General features: G+C 54.1%; 2 protein-coding genes across 3 annotated transcripts; both read left to right on the top strand.

The window, feature by feature from the left end:
• The first annotated feature begins 2,423 nt into the window (after positions 1-2,423).
• On the top strand, positions 2,424-8,496 carry IGBP1 (immunoglobulin binding protein 1). Of its 2 annotated transcripts, none has more exons than XM_052813834.1 (6): positions 2,424-2,701; positions 2,918-3,232; positions 5,235-5,430; positions 6,454-6,539; positions 7,589-7,701; positions 7,969-8,496. In XM_052813834.1, the coding sequence occupies exons 1-6, from the start codon at positions 2,439-2,441 to the stop codon at positions 8,112-8,114; spliced, it is 1,119 nt and encodes a 372-aa protein (XP_052669794.1). In that variant the 5' UTR covers positions 2,424-2,438; the 3' UTR covers positions 8,115-8,496. The 2 variants fall into 2 exon arrangements, with proteins under 2 accessions (XP_052669794.1, XP_052669793.1); XM_052813833.1 differs by having other exon boundaries at positions 7,966-8,496.
• A 1,541-nt stretch (positions 8,497-10,037) lies between these two features.
• On the top strand, positions 10,038-14,997 carry LOC128153958 (diacylglycerol O-acyltransferase 2-like). Its single transcript, XM_052813947.1, has 8 exons — positions 10,038-10,508; positions 12,231-12,359; positions 12,436-12,543; positions 12,793-12,863; positions 12,961-13,165; positions 13,635-13,809; positions 13,903-14,105; positions 14,273-14,997. Exons 1-8 carry the CDS (start codon positions 10,469-10,471, stop codon positions 14,425-14,427), a joined length of 1,086 nt encoding a protein of 361 aa, XP_052669907.1. The 5' UTR covers positions 10,038-10,468; the 3' UTR covers positions 14,428-14,997.
• The last annotated feature ends 409 nt before the right edge of the window (positions 14,998-15,406 follow it).

Here is a 15,406-nt window from a genome sequence, read left to right as displayed (position 1 = left end):
TCTAGCTTGCCTGGTGAGCCAGGATAATGTGCTGCTCAAGGCCTGTCCTGTGCTGGCCCTGACAATCTGTGTGAAAACTGCCTCTCCTACCCCCTCCAGTTTTAAGGGGAGGGCAGGCGGGCTGAGACCCCACACTCCATCATCAGCCTATTTACAATTACTTGGAGAGCAAGCCTATGAACCTGCCTGGCTTGCTCTGAGAGGTGAAGGCCTCCAAGGAGAATGCCCTAAGGAGTTGTTTGTTAAAGATTAAACAGAGATATCCTATAGAAAGGTGATCTGTGAACTGCTCAGAGAGTCTCTCAGTAACACAAAGGATAATGCAGGGGAGGAGTTCACCCTAGCAGTCTCTTTTGCTCTGATCCTTAAAAGTGCTGCTGAAATGTTGAATCTTAGCGGTTACAGGGGTTGATGATGTGATAGGTTTTAACTAGAGCTTTTAACTAATATATACTATGCGAAGCGGGAGGATGCTGTATTGAGAGTGATATTTCTCTGATGAAAGTGAACTGGTTGTAATTGTTGGAGATGCCAAAGCATCTTCTGCTAGTGAAGAACAAACAGCTGTAGATTCCTGGCCCCATTCCACTTCCAATTGTTATATTAATTAATTTTCCCACCACCGGACACAGCATTGTTCTTCACCTCCTGCCTGGAGTGCAGGAACAGCACAAAATGACACAGTCAACTCTTGACATACCTCACGCTACCGGCGCCTGCCTTTGCAGCCTGAGCAAAGCGGTCACACAGAGGGAGGGTGACGGGACAGTGACACCACAGGGCACAGCAAACCGGGACCTAAACCCCCAGCTCTTCTGGTTTTTAGGAGTAACTTTTTATCAAGCTGTCTCACGTAGGTATGAAGAAGACAGAGTAAACTGTAAACTGACTCACTCTTGGCGGCTGAGTGCTTCCAGCTGGCCCTGAATTATCCTTATAGTGTATACACATTTCTCACGTCTAGATCAATTACCTGCGTTTTTAAGGGACCCACATCACTTCCTAAAAGCCTAGCTTTAACCCTTACCTGCCTGTCCTGGTTTCAGCTGGGATAGAGTTAACTGTCTTCCTAGTAGCTGGTACAGTGCTATGTTTTGAGTTCAGAGCGAAGAATGTTGATAACACTGATGTTTTCAGTTGTTGCTCAGTAGTGTTTAGACTAATGTCAAGGATTTTTCAGCTTCTCATGCCCAGCCAGTGAGAAAGCTGGAGGGGCACAAGAAGTTGGCACAGGACACAGCCAGGGCACCTGACCCAAACTGGCCAACGGTGTATTCCATACCATGGGACGTCCCATCCAGTACAGAAACGGGGAAGTGGGGGGCAGGGATTCGCCGCTCGGGGGACTGGCTGGGTGTCGGTCGGCGGGTGGTGAGCAATTGCACTGCGTATCATTTGTACATTCCAATCCTTTCATTATTGCTGTTGTCATTTTATTAGTGTTATCATTATCATTATTAGTTTCTTCTTTTCTGTTCTATTAAACCGTTCTTATCTCAACCCACGGGTTTTGCTTCTTCTCCCGATTTTCTCCCCCATCCCACTGGGTGGGGGGGAGTGAGTGAGCGGCTGCGTGGTGTTTAGTTGCTGGCTGGGGTTAAACCACGACACTGCCTTATGCCCATTTAAATTTCAGAGCTATTGGAAGAAGGGACTTAGGAGCTAAATAAAAAATGAGAAAGGCTGCTTATCTTTACTTTTGTCGCAAAAAGAATACAGAGAGAAGAAATGGAAGGTGCTGTGCTTAAAAAAAACCCCTGAAACATAGCGCTACGCTGCCGAGCGTTCACGCTGTGCATCGCGTGCTGCCGGGACCGTCTCGTCGGATCGAGGTCCCAGGCTGTGCGGCGACGGCACAAGCCCGTAGCGAACCGAGCTGGTGTCCTAAGCCTTAATGTCACCCGGGCTCTGCCAAGAGCAGAAGAGGACCCTGCCTCTCACCTGCTGGCCCAGAACGGAGGATCTGCCCAAGCACCCGGGGCAGGACAGGCTCCCTCCATGACCTCCACACCTCCGCCCAGGGCTCGGGAGCCATTTCAGTGCCGTCATGCCCTCCTCGCCCCTCTCGCTCCCTGTTCTGGAGGGGGAAGGTGCACGCTTTCTGTCAGTTTATCTAATTATCCTCATCTGTGCTTCTTCGTTGGGCCGCATCACCACTACACCTTCCCCAGGAACTCCCTCGGCAGGCGCTGGGGAGGCCCGTGCCTCGGCCAGGAACCTGCAGCACGAACTTCGGGAGCGCTGGACGTTATGTGAGGGACCGTGGCCCCGCCGAGCCTCGTAGGGGCGACGCCACCCGCCCGCCACGGGGGTCCCCGGGCCCGGCCGGGGGCGGCGGGCCCAGCCCGGAGCCCGACGGGCCCGCGGAGGCCTCGCCAGGCCCTGCCTCCGACCCACCCCTACCAAGATGGCGGCGCCCTCCCTCCGCCCTCACCAAGATGGCGGTAGGGAGGGCGGGGGTGGCTCCCGGCCGACCCGGAAGCGGTTCGTCGGCGGTGCCTTCCCGGCCCAGCATGGCGGAGGGGGCCGGTGCGGGGCCGCGGCTGGCGGAGCTGCTGGCGGCGGGCCGGCGGCTCTGGGAGGAGGTGGAGACCGGCACCGAGCCGTCTTCGGGAGCCCCGGCCGTGCAGGATAAGGTGCGGCAGGGGCTGGACGCCTTGCAGCGGGCGGCCGCCATGGTGGCGCAGTTGGACCTGTTCAGGTGAGTGGAGGGCCCGGGCCTGGGCCTGGGCTTGGGCTTGGGCCTGGGCCTGGGCCTGGGCTTGGGCCCGGGCACCCAGCGAGGCCGTGGGAGGGTCCTCCGAGGCTTCGGCCACCTCCACTCGGGCCCCCCCGGGCCGCGGAGGAGCGGGCTGGGCTTGGCCGGGCCCAGGTGGAGCGGAGCGGGGACGGGAAGGCTCGTCTCTCCCCCTTGCAGCGAGAACGAGGAGCTGGAGGAGATCGCCTCGGCCGACCTGAAGTACCTGCTGCTGCCCGCCTTGCTGGGGGCCCTGACGCTGAAGCAGGTCGACCTGAGCAGGAGGCTGGAGCACCTGGAGAGCGCTCGGGCCCACTTCTGGCGTTTCCTCAAGCTCTGCAGGAGCTACAGGCTGGGCAGCTTCCACCTGCCCCCCGCCGCCGCCGCCAGCCCCCCGGCAGAGGAAGATGCTGGGAGCCCATCCCCGGGGGGACCCGCTGCCGCCCAGCCCAGCCTGGTGGCCATGGCGTCGAGTAGGCAAGCCAAAATCGAAAGGTAGGCTCTTGCTTTGCGGTGTTTAAAGGCTTTCGGGAATCAGTTTAAGAGAAGGGGAGAGCCTCTGGCAGTGCGAGACTGTATGGACAAGGACTGTCAGGAAAGAACCGGTTCCCTTGATGCTGGAATACTTTGGTCGTTAAACATTCATTTTAAGATACACACTGCCTATTACTTAACGGTGTTGACTTGTGCACAGACTGGAGACTAAAGACATAAATGCGTCTCTCCAGTCTTTGAAGAACTGCACAAAAGTTATTACGATTAATTCTTTAATCACCGCTAACTGCGTAAAGCCACCCACGTTGGAAGTTACCTACCGATGTGCTTATTAGATCTTTAAAAAAGAGGTGCTTGATACCTTTTCGTCATGCTTTAGTTGGGGATTTTGACAATCAAGTTGTTGCTTATTGTGGTAGCACTGAAAGGCCCAAGCTGGGCTGGAGAGCTGTTTAAATTGCATGAATACAAAAATATGATTTAATATTCTAGAGAGTAACCTAACTGAGATGGGTTTGGGATATTAGAATACGTCAGGACCTTTGGCGTCAGCACCGCAAAGCTTTTTCAGCATGGGCTGCTTCTCAGCAGTCTCAGAGCTGCGCATCACTTCCCAAGTGCGAGTGAGTTTTGTCGGCACCACAGGTAGGGCTTTGGTTATGCCTGAACTCCCCTCTCGCTGAAGGCTTGTGTTTGCCTGTACCGTGACTCCTTCCACTTAAAGACAAACAGGAGGTGCCTGCATTGTGAGTTCTGTCGCAAGCAGGGGTTTGTTTTTTAGAACTTTTGTATGCTCCTTGTCCTTTCAGCTCCTGTAGGTTTCTAATCCTTGGTCCTTACTGTTCATTCAGGTGGCACTGTAACTGAAGGAAGTGGGACACAGGGATTTAGCCTGGAACTTACTATATAGGTAGTTTTTCCCTTTTAATAACTAATTCCTGAAAAGGTCAAAAAATCTAGAAAGCCAAAACTATATTAAAAAATGACCTGCACGCACAAAAACACCTGAGACAGGCATTGGAAAAGTGTTCTAATCTGCCTTATAAGCAGCTTCTTGATATCTTTGTGTCATACAGAAGCAACTCAAAATAGCTATTACATTGGTTTTCTCCATGAAGGAGCCAATGAGTTAAAGTCCTGTTTTCTCCAGGAGATTAATGTTGCCAGGCTTGCCTAATTTTACCTGGGAGGCTTAATTTTCAAGGATTGCTTGGAGAAGAAAAAAGTAATTGAGAGAGGCGCCTCTAAATTTAAATTGTCTTCTTAAAGCTGCCTTTAACAGACAGGAGGTACTTAAATTACAACAGTAAACCATCACGACCTCCCTTTTGATATACAATTTTCTTTTTAAATACATGAAATCATGTTAAACCTCTTACAAAGAGTAGTAAAGGTCCTATGTAATGTCTAAATTTGAGTTGACAGGTGGAAGTGATGGGGAAGATGAGAGGAAAAGATTTTGGTCCTGCATGTATGTATATAGCTTTGCATTTTCAAGGCCTTTTTTAAGAAGATTGGAACTCCTCTGATTTCTGTAGTTTTCATTTGTCAAAAACCTTCTGTCAGATGAGGTGGGGAGATGGATCCCCCTGCTTGGTGTTTTGCCGCTTGCTTACGCATCATGAGAGGTCATCAGTAAATGACAACCAGTGTGATCTGGTGCTGCCAGTGCTCCTCTTCTTCACAGGTACATTCCTGTACATCTCTCCTTCTATAGGACTCAGTTGTTAAATGAGCGGGTCCTCCTCGCACAAAGAATTTGTCAAAGATGTGAGGAGCTCTATGAATAACTGGGATTTGTGTACCCTAGTGAGCACTGGTCAGCAACTGGCACCTCTGTGAAGAGCAGTTACAAGGGGATTGGGGCAGGAGGTAGCTCTCTAACTACATTTATTTGATTGAATTTCAAGAAATAGGAAATTGTTTATTTTAGAAAACACTGTATCTGGGCTGGGCCAGAGAAAGGTTATTTAATGATCTTATTTTGTTCTCTTTGAGACAGATATAAGCAGAAGAAGGAACTGGAGAACAGGTTGGCCTCTATGAGAACCTTTGTGGAGAGCGGGCAAGCAGATGAGGATCAGATACGGGAATTTTACATACTACAAATCCAGAAATGGATCAACACTAGCCTGGAGGAAATTGAGAGTATTGACCAAGAAATGGTCATCTTGAGGAGCAGAGGTACAGCAAAACAGGTATGAGATCTCTCTTGAACTGCAGGTCCCATGGACTGTGGATAGTTAGACCTGATGATAAGACACTATTGCAGGTAGATGAACCCCAGAGGAGTTCAGTAGCAGAGTTGCATAAGTTTTATTCTGTGAATTCTTGATTGAAATTTTGCTCAATCACAGCACAAGCAGGTGGGGTTTGGTTTAATTCTGAATGGGCAGTGGTCTGATTTTTGGATTAGTTGCTGTCTGCTGCTACCACATGTTCTAGACAGTCATAGCTTATGAAATGCTAGAGCATTGAATATCAGAGCTGAACCGGTCTGCATGCAAAGGCTTTTCTCCACTTTGCTGGGTTCTGCCAGACCCTTAACTCTATAAAGAATTAAGTACATTTGTAAAATAAGAGAAGACTATTGTGATTTCTTTCAAACCTACACTTCTGGTCTACAGTGTGTCCAGATGTTACAGAAAGAAATGCCCATTCTGAATGATGAAAGCTTCTCAGAGACCTGCAATTCCTGTGTAGAATAGTGTTTCTGGGCTTTATGTTACTCACCTAAAATGTCTGTCTAGAAATAAAAAATCATAATGTGCTGACATAGACCACAGTCCAGCTTGGTTGGCAGAGCCGGTTGGTGCAGTTCATTATTGGTGTTGCAGAACTTTGCTTTTCTGTAGTGCCCTGGGTGATATCATTGGGAATGATGAGCTTTACTTGCTTCAGAATGTACTGTGTTTGATCCCTGGGAAAAATAAGCTATATTTCATGCTTTGATCTGAGCTGATCTGGTTTAGCTCTGTCAGCTTTCCGCTTTGATCAGAGTGGGTGTAACAAAGGCACAAAGAGAAGTGATTTGTAGAAGCTCACAAATGGAGTTCATGATTTAAACTGGATTAAGGTCTGAATTGTCCATCTTGGGATGTTGCTCTGACAGCAGAGGCATTTCTCTGCTACAAGACCTTTAATAACTTGTTTGGGGTGGGAAGCAGAGAAGGGGATTCTCATCTACACGATTATCTTGTGACTATTGTTTGCATCTTCAGCCTTCAGCACCACCACACGGTACTTCTCGGCAAGTCAGGGCTCCATTGAAACCTTTCATTCTTACCCGGGATGCTGCTCAGGCTAAGTATGTTGTTTTCTGATAATTTAGACACAGTATGAGGCAGTGCTGTGTTCTCACATCAAGCCTAAGATACTTTTTCAAATGCAGAAAACCAGTCGTTACCTTCAGGCAGCGTGTCACGTCAAGATGGCACGTGTTGTGCATCTGGGCAGGGGATGGGGGGAATGTTTAATGCATTTCTTGAACTTTCTCTGATTTCTTCTGTTACCAGCATGCTGCAGTGTCTTGGCTAATGCTCTTTCCACCTGTTGGGATGGCAGAAGAGGAGATCGTATTAAGCAAATATTACTGTGTTAGTTTATAGGCCACGTGCTTGCTGTTTGGTAGGCTGTGGAGAGGTGAGGCTTATCTGCCCCTCTAACCTCTATGTGATGTAACAGTCTTCACTGTTAAAGTGAAGAGCCCAGCAGTGAAAAGCATGTGTGGTCTCTTAATCTAATGTAAACTCTGGAAGATTTCAGTGAATTCAAATAAGTCATCTTATGGGGCTGGGAAGATGTGATACCTGCCAGAGAATCATCAGTCACAATAATACAGTTTTTAACTCTAAGGCTTTCCCTAGGGTATCAAGATCTTAACACTTTGTGGCACCGTGAGACTCTTGCAAGGAATTTGGCAGCTGAAGCACAAAATGGGATAGAAACCAGATTTCTTGTCATGCTTTTGACATTATCTGCCCTGAGCCTCCCATGTACCTATTTAGCCAGGCTGTGCCTAATTCAGTTCCCAGGGGCCTCCTTGGCAAGCTGTGCTAGCACAGAGTGTTCTCCTTTGGGGTGGAGAAGTGATTCAAGGTGTTTGGACTGGAACAGTCCTCACCTTTCTAAACTAGCAGGACGAACTCTTTAAATGCTGTTTTGGCTAGGTTACTGGCCAGTCTGTTGCCTGAAGGCCAAGGCTGTAGAAATATGTTTGTTCTCAAGCCCTCCTTGATAACGTGGCTTATACTGTTAGTACGAATTGGATGATATAGTAGTTCTTTGCGTGGTTGTCTATGTTTCTGCTCGTAGTGATGTAAAGTGCCTTCTTTGACTGTCTGTCTCTTACTGTAGAGTGTTTGGTGCTGGATATCCCGGCCTGCCTACTATGACTGTGGATGACTGGTATGAGCAGCGCAGAAGGCAAGGAGTCGTGTCTGGTCAGAGTGCGCCGCAGAGAACACCAGGTATGGAGTGGCAAAGCAAAGTTTGGAATAGAGAATTTGGGGAGGGTGAGTGGGGATGTGATTAGGCTGTAAAACACCCACTGACTGAGGAAGACTAAGAGCTTAAGACTTTATTAGGCTGTGAGAATAACCGGATGGCTAGACTGCTCTTTGGCAGTTCCTGCTTTCTGTCTAGACCGGCTCCTGGCAGGGCTTCTGTTTTGAGAACTTGATTAGGCATCTTCCACTGTCTTACTGCCCCTCACTCCCGTCCTTGACCTTCAGCAGGTATAACTGATGAAGAGTTGCAGAAGCAGCAGCAGGAGAAAAAAGAGGAGGAGGATGATGAGGAAGCTCTTCAAAAAGCTCGGAACTGGGATGACTGGAAAGATACACACCCGAGAGGCTACGGCAACCGGCAGAATGTGGGCTGATGCTCTCGCTGCAGAGGGAGCAGGGCCTGGAAATCCTGTAAGAATTGCCTGTGTCCTGGAGATATAGGAGTAAATACACTGTACATATGTGGAGGTATCCGTGGCTTCTCTGGGAGGCACTGAAGTCAGAGGAGTAAACATGACAGTTTGCTTTGGTTTACATTAAATGTCAGACTGAGTGCACTGGTCATGTACAGTGATGCCACAGAGCTCCTGTCAGGTGGAGCTCTTTCTGAGGGGTCAGACTGCCTCTGTTCTCCCCGTCAGAGGAAGTCCTTGAGAGAAAAGTACATGAATTTGGAAACTGCTCTTTGTATTGTGGGTGGATGTATTTATTTTTTTCTCTCTATTTTAAGCAAAATAAAATCTCTTGTGCTGCCTAGTTCTTGCTGTGAAAATCCCTTGCTCTTTGTCCTAGGCTCTTCCAGAGCAGGTCTGTAAGGCGGTTTCCAGCAACCGAGGGAGTTGGGGATGGGAAACAGGCAATGTCAGATGGCCAGGATTTTTTGGCTGAGGCTTCTGAACACACCGGCTGCACCAGGTGCAGCGCTCACCTCGTCTGTATGCAGCCAGCGGTACCAGGGGCCTTTCCACAGGCTCATCTGCTGTTCCTCCCAGAGCAGGCAGACTTAAGTGTTTGGGATTTTTTGTGTTAAGTAGATCAGGTATTTCGAGGGCAATGTCTTGAAGTGCTGATACTACACATAGTACAAATGCCTTAATAGAAATATTTGTCCTCTTGCTTTGTGTAATGTGGGGTCTGCATGGCTATAGCATACATAATGTAATGCGCAACGTGTGTGTACTCGGGACCCTCTGGTGGAGCCCTACAGGGGCCAATGCCGGGGCAAACGGTGCCATATTCAAAAGCGAAGTAGTGCACTGGTTGTCAGTGTGCTTTGACATCTGCTTACAGAATAACCCTGAAGGGGTGAAAACCTTTTCTGTATTCCTCTGAAGCTAGTTTAAATGGCTGCTGTAATGTGTAATCCTGAACTTGCTGAGGAGAGAGGGCATGACTGGTCTGCTGTACCTGGCACTGACCTGGTGTGCAGCAAGCATGTTACTGGGCAAGAAAGTGAGGAATCATGGCTGGAAGCTCTGGAGTTGCCCAGCGTGGGCTGGCAGCTGTGACTGCAGTTGTTCAAAACCTGTTAGAAATGTTGGGATAAAAAAACCAAACAAAGCATCGCTGCTACTTGCGCATGTGGCAGTGTGTTACCTGGAGCAGGCCGTGAGGCATTTACTATTTGATTTGGCGCAGTTGGGTTCATCAGCATAGTGCTCCCTTACCTCTGGCGACAGTGGGATTCTGAAAGAATTTGGGGTTTTTCCTTCCTGTTATCATGATCCAGGCACACTTGAGGGGCCAGCTGTGCTGCAGGAGAGCTTAGACGTTTTATACATAGCAATCTTAGCTCCTCTTAAATAATCTACATCTGTGAAGTTGTAGCCTGCAGTGAATGCTGTTGCACCCTTTTTTCCAGATACTGAGTCGCTACAATTTACAAGAGCAGATTATGAGGTTTTGTAGCTCCCAAACCTCTCCCGTGAAACATGTTTTTTACTTTAACAACATGTGGAATCCCATACGTGTATTTATCCCTTTCCTACATTTGATGTTAGCTGGCTGTTCCTAGCGAGTACTTCTGGAGAGGTAGATCCTGAGAAGTAGCTCTAGTGAATCAGATGCTGTGGATTTTTACTGTTCCTTCAGCTGTTGGCCCCGTCTCAGGGCTGCTTTTGTGCTGCTCTTGTTTCCTTTTCTTCTCATTTTCCCCCCCAATCCTCTCCAGGCAACACTCCAGTCTTCCTGGTCTAGCAGGCAGGGCTTGCCAGCCCCCGTGCCCCTCTTAGGGGTGGAAGAGGAGGGAATGGTGCTGGGTGGTGGGGCTGAGGGTCAGGGCCTGTCTGGCAGGCTGCATTCCCATACCACGGAGCGGGAGCTTCGGGATGACGTTTTCGGTCGGCTCTGGAGGGGAGTCACACCAATAGAGCATGACAGCGGTTTGTGAAATACCCAAAGTGCGGACGGTACCATTCCCTGGGGGAAGGCGGTCCCCGCCGAGCCACCGCCGGTGCCGGCAGCAGTGCCTTTCCGAGGAGCGGCGGCTGCCCTTCGCAACGGCAGCTCCTCACCGCTCGGCGCAACTCCTCATCCTCCCAAGGACCACCAGCTCTTCTCCTTGCTCTGCAAGCTGGGGCCGGAGCAGGTCTGCTCCCCTCTGTGGCAGACGGTTTGCCTTGGATCAGCTGGTTGAAGCAGCTGGATACACAATCAATCGCTCTCCGGTATTTCCAAACTCGCCTTTTAACCTGCTGAACCAGGGTCTGGCGCAGAACTCCTTGCCACCATGAAAACAATTATTGCAGCCTGTTCCCAAAATCTTAGTGGTAAGATATTTCCAAAGCGTGTTTGAATGGTTTCTGATGCTCTAGAGATGTGAGGAGCTGGTGAGGCAATTAGCGTTTGTTGTCACTATTGTCTATTTGCTTTAGACTGCTTAGGGGAAAGGGAGGTGTTTGGAGTGATTTGGGGTTAGCAGCACCAGAGGAGAACATGTAGTTGCTCAACAGGAATGAAATTTCTGACAATGCATTCGGTAACGTTACTCCCGCAAGACACTCCAGCGCTGCAAGTTCTCCTTCGTCTTTCCTTGCTGCCCCGGGCCATGGACTCAGAATTTCTGGGTTTGAAGAGGCTCCTATTGCTGCGGATGGGGCCGGCAGCAGAGCCCCTGAGGTTTCTCCATTTTCTGTCTGCGGTCTGGACATTCATGGAGTGCTTGGGGGGGAGCTAGAAAAAGGAACTAAAAAAAGCAACTGTTTGGTAGGCACAAATGTGCTAGGCAGAGCTCTGCATCTTCCCTGGAAAAAAAAGGGGCTTTGGAAAATTGACAATGGCAGGGCTGTGCGGGCAGCAGGGCTTCTGGGGATGCCTCGCTGGGCGTGCGGGAACGGGTGGGAGGGATTGCTTAAAGCACAGCACGCTGCTTGGGGGAAAGGGAGAGGGAAAACAATTCTTCAATGCTGGTGATGGCCCCAGTGTTTAATTTATTTCAATTGTCCCATTCACGGTTTGGATTGAGCCGGGATGAGTTGAACGTCCACCAGCCACCTGAACCAGGGTTTGGTGGTTCTCTGACCTGGGGGTCCCGCTGGGGACCTGAGGGTCCCCGGCACGGGAAGCCATGGGGACAGGTCTGCTCCTGTCTCACCCTGAACATCTCTCTCTCTCTCTCTGGCCAGCACGCTGATTTGGGGTTGTTTTCCCAAGAAAACAAGGCTCTTGTGACACAAGAGTTGACGTAGCTCGCTGTGGTCGCGGTGGTGGCTGTACCGGGTGGTCTTGGCCGCAGCGGACCTTTGGCCGGGAGCGGTGCGCTGGCGGGACCGGCACCTCGGGCCCATTTCGGGGAGGAGGGATGGGGCTGTGCGTGGAGTTTGGATCCTGGCGCCCGGCCTGGGGCAGTTAATGGTTCACCAAGCTTGGCTGGAGGGAAGGGGGCAGCGGGGGGAGCGGAGCGGCTGCAGGCTGCTGCGCTGTCCTTCATGGGAGGCAAGGCTCGGCGGGGACGGCCAGCCTTGGCCACCCTGGCTCAGCCCCTGGCCGCTGTCCTTGGCACTTGCCGGGGGGGCAGACGCTGCCCCACGCCTCCCTGCTGCGCCAGCTGAGAAAGCCCCGAATTCTCTGTGAGCCTGAACATGCCAAGGAGGACACGGGAAAGGTCCTGGCCTCCGGGGAGCTCGGCACGGTGCGGGATGTGCCGCTGTGCTCAGCTCCGCTGGTGCACCCAGGCTCACGGACGCGTTTGGGCTGGGGGTGCCCAGCCTGCCAGCTGCCCCCTGCTCAGAGCAAGGCTGGTCCCAGAGCAGCCGCGGGTTGCCCAGGGCCACCTCTTGGCATGGTCCAGAGCTCTCTGGGGATGAGCATCCCGCATCCCATCCCATCCCATCTCTCCTTGCCCAACTGCTTCATCCTTCTCATCCTACCTCCCGCCTTGCCCCCATACCCCAGCCACGGGTACCACCAGCCCGGGACCCCCCGTGGCTATCTGGGACAGCATTTGTGCAACCTATGCTGTTTTGGGCTGGGTGCCCCATCTCTCCCCGCAGGCAGCCGCGCCAGCATCCAGACCGCCCTGCGCACCCTGCTCGCAGCACCCTGGCCCTCGCAGCGGGATGTCCGCTCCTGGCTCCAGCTCCTCTCCGTCCTGCAGTGGGTGCTCAGCTTCCTGCTGCTGGGTGAGTGGGGGGCTGGAGGGGGGGGTCCCGGTGGGGTGGGCATGTGCCCGCTCACCCCCCTCCCTGGCTCCCGCAGGAACCGTCAGCCTGCTGCTCCTCATCTACCTGGTGTTCACCAGCTTCTGGCCCATCTCCGCGCTCTACCTGGCCTGGATCATCTTTGACTGGGACACGCCGGAGAAAGGTGGGGATGGGCGCAGCCCCCCCTTCCTCCAGCTTTGCAGCAGGATGGGGTCTGGGGTCCCCCCTTTCTCTGGGTCCATCCCAGCATGGCAAATGGGGAGCACCATGTCCCACCTGCTCCTTCCCTCCTCTCTCCCATCATCATCACGGCGGGAAGAGGGATGCGGCGGGTCCGCGGGGAGCGTTTCCCGCGGGTCCTGCTGCCCACTGGGGTGGGCGTCATCTCCTGCTGTCCCTCCCCGGTTTGCAGGTGGCAGGAGGCTGCCGTGCCTGCGGCAATGGCCCGTCTGGAGGCACTTTCGGGATTATTTCCCCGTGAAGGTATGGCGCGGCGAGCCAGGGTGCCGGGACGGGATGTTCCTGCAGGCAGTGGTGGTGGTACCACCCAAAAGGATGTGACCCCTTTTTGTCCCCGCAGCTGGTGAAGACCCACGACCTGTCCCCCAGCCACAACTACATCATCGGCTCCCACCCGCACGGCATCCTCTGCGTCGGCGCCTTCTGCAACTTCGTCACCGGCTCAACGGGTTTCGGGGAGATGTTCCCGGGCATCCGGCCTTCCCTCACCACGCTGGCCGGCAACTTTCGTCTGCCCATCTTCAGGGAATACCTGATGAGCGGGGGTGAGTGTCCATGGGCAGCCCTGCGGGCACGGCCAGTTGTGCTGGGGGGGGGGATGCACCCCCTGCCTGTCCCGCTCCTGTCCACCTCTGCTTGCTGCCACGGAGGGTCAGAGCACGGAGGGGGCAATGCCCACGGACGGGGGGGGCTCCAGGGGAACTCCCCGGTCCCATTTTTGGGAAACCTTGGACTGATGGGCTCTGTGCTGCCCAGGAGCAGGCAGGGCTGGGGCGGTGCTCTGCCTGCACCCTGCCTGAACTCCACCTTCATCTTGCTCGCACCCTGCCTACACCTTGCCTACGCCCTGCCCACACCTTGCCAGCAACCTGCCTGCACCCTGACCCTCTCCCGCAGCAGAGAGCACCCTTGCACTGTCCCTTGCATGGTCCCACCAGGCACGGTCCCTCGTGGGGTCCCCGGGTGCTGCACGGGCAGGCGGTCCCACCGCATCGGTGGTCCGTTCCGCCGCAGGCCTGTGCCCGGTGACACGCCGCGCCATCGGGTACCTGCTGTCCAAGAACGGTACCGGCAACGCGGTGGCCATCGTCATCGGCGGCGCGGCCGAGTCGCTCTCCTGCCGCCCCGGAGTCACCACGCTCATCCTGAAGAACCGCAAGGGCTTCGTCCGCATGGCCCTGCAGCACGGGTGGGTCACGGGCACCGCTGCCGCTGCGGGGGGGGGGGGGGGGGGTCTGGGGGTCCCGGCGCCCCATCAGCGCCCACCGTGTCCCCTCCACAGGGCCTACCTCGTCCCCTCCTTCTCCTTTGGGGAGAATGACCTCTTCCGCCAGGTGGTCTTTGAGGAGGGCAGCTGGATGAGGAGCATCCAGCAGCGCTTCCAGAAGATGATGGGCTTCGCTCCCTGCGTCTTCTACGGCCGGGGTCTCACCTCCGTCCGGTCCCGGGGCTTCCTTCCCTACGCCAGACCCATCACCACCGTGGGTGAGCATTGCCCGCCGGGACGGAGGGGCCCCCCCCCAGAAAGTGGAGGGGCAGAGGAGGAGGACACGCCGTGACGGGTGGCGTGGGAAGGCAATGCTCGGCTCACGTCTCCGATGAGCCGAGCACATCCCCGTGCCGCCAGCCTGACCTCCCTCCCCTCCCGGCAGTGGGGGAGCCAGTGACGGTGCCCAAGATCGAGGACCCAAGCTGCGAGACGGTGGACATGTACCACGAGATGTACGTCCGCTCCCTGCTCAAGCTCTTCAACGAGAACAAGACCAAGTACGGGCTGTCGGAGACGGACGAGCTGCACATCCTCTGAGCACGGCCAGCGCCGGCGGCCAGATCCTGGCTCACAAGAGCGGCTGGCTCTTGCGGGTGGGGATTTCAGCCGGCCCGGCATGGGGAACGCATGGGGGACAGTCCCCGCTCCGGCCCTCCGCTCCTCCGGCCGAAAAACCTGAGCGGGAGGTGGGAGGAGAGGAGGAAGCGAGGGGAAGGGGAGATTGGGAAGGGTCCCCCTTGAAAGGGATTCGGAGGGGCTGTGGGTGACACAGCCGTCCCCCGAGGACACAGGGCTGATGGGGGGGGGCTGGCAGAAGGCTGGGGACCAGCAATGGGCACGGTCCCTGCAAGACAACCAGGAGAACGTGAGCTGAGGGAGCGGGTGTCACAGGAGGAGGGAATGAGACGGACTCTTTTGGGTGGCATCCTGATGGCGAGCAGGACCAGGCTGGGGAGACATCCCCCCGGGGTGGGGGGGACACTCCTGGACTTGGGGACCCAGCCTCAGCTGGGACCACGGAGCGCTGGGTGGGGGCGAGTGCTGGTCTGGCCCCAGATGAGCCTTTTCCACCACCTCTGTACCCAATACAGATTTCCAACCCCCCCACCGCTGCCTGTGTGTGCTGGGGTTGGGGAGGGGGGCAGGATCGGCAGCACCGCAGCCATACCCCTGCCACCCACCTGTGTCCCCTCCCCGGCAGTCCCATCTCTAGGGCTGGGGCCATGCTTGGTGGGGATCCTTGCACCTCTCAGGTGCAACCGAGCAGCTCCCGGGTCCACCTGGGCCACATCAGATATAATGGGAGGTGAGGAGTAGCGGCTGCTGTTACTGGGTTAACTGGGATTAGGAGGGAGGTCTCCTTCTCTCTCTGCTTTCGGCTCGTCGGTGAGTGAGGGGCTCTCCGGGTTACTGTCCGGTGGGATGGGGGTGTGGGGCTGGGACATGGCATCCCTGGGGCCCTCTCCCTCCCCGAGTGACCTGGGCAGCTCTTGGTGGGATGTGGTTGTGCGTGCCT

The sequence above is a fragment of the Harpia harpyja genome, chromosome 18, assembly GCF_026419915.1.
Source record: "Harpia harpyja isolate bHarHar1 chromosome 18, bHarHar1 primary haplotype, whole genome shotgun sequence".
In the NCBI taxonomy this organism is placed as follows: Eukaryota; Metazoa; Chordata; class Aves; order Accipitriformes; family Accipitridae; genus Harpia; species Harpia harpyja.
This window is presented reverse-complemented; position numbering and strand designations above follow the sequence as displayed.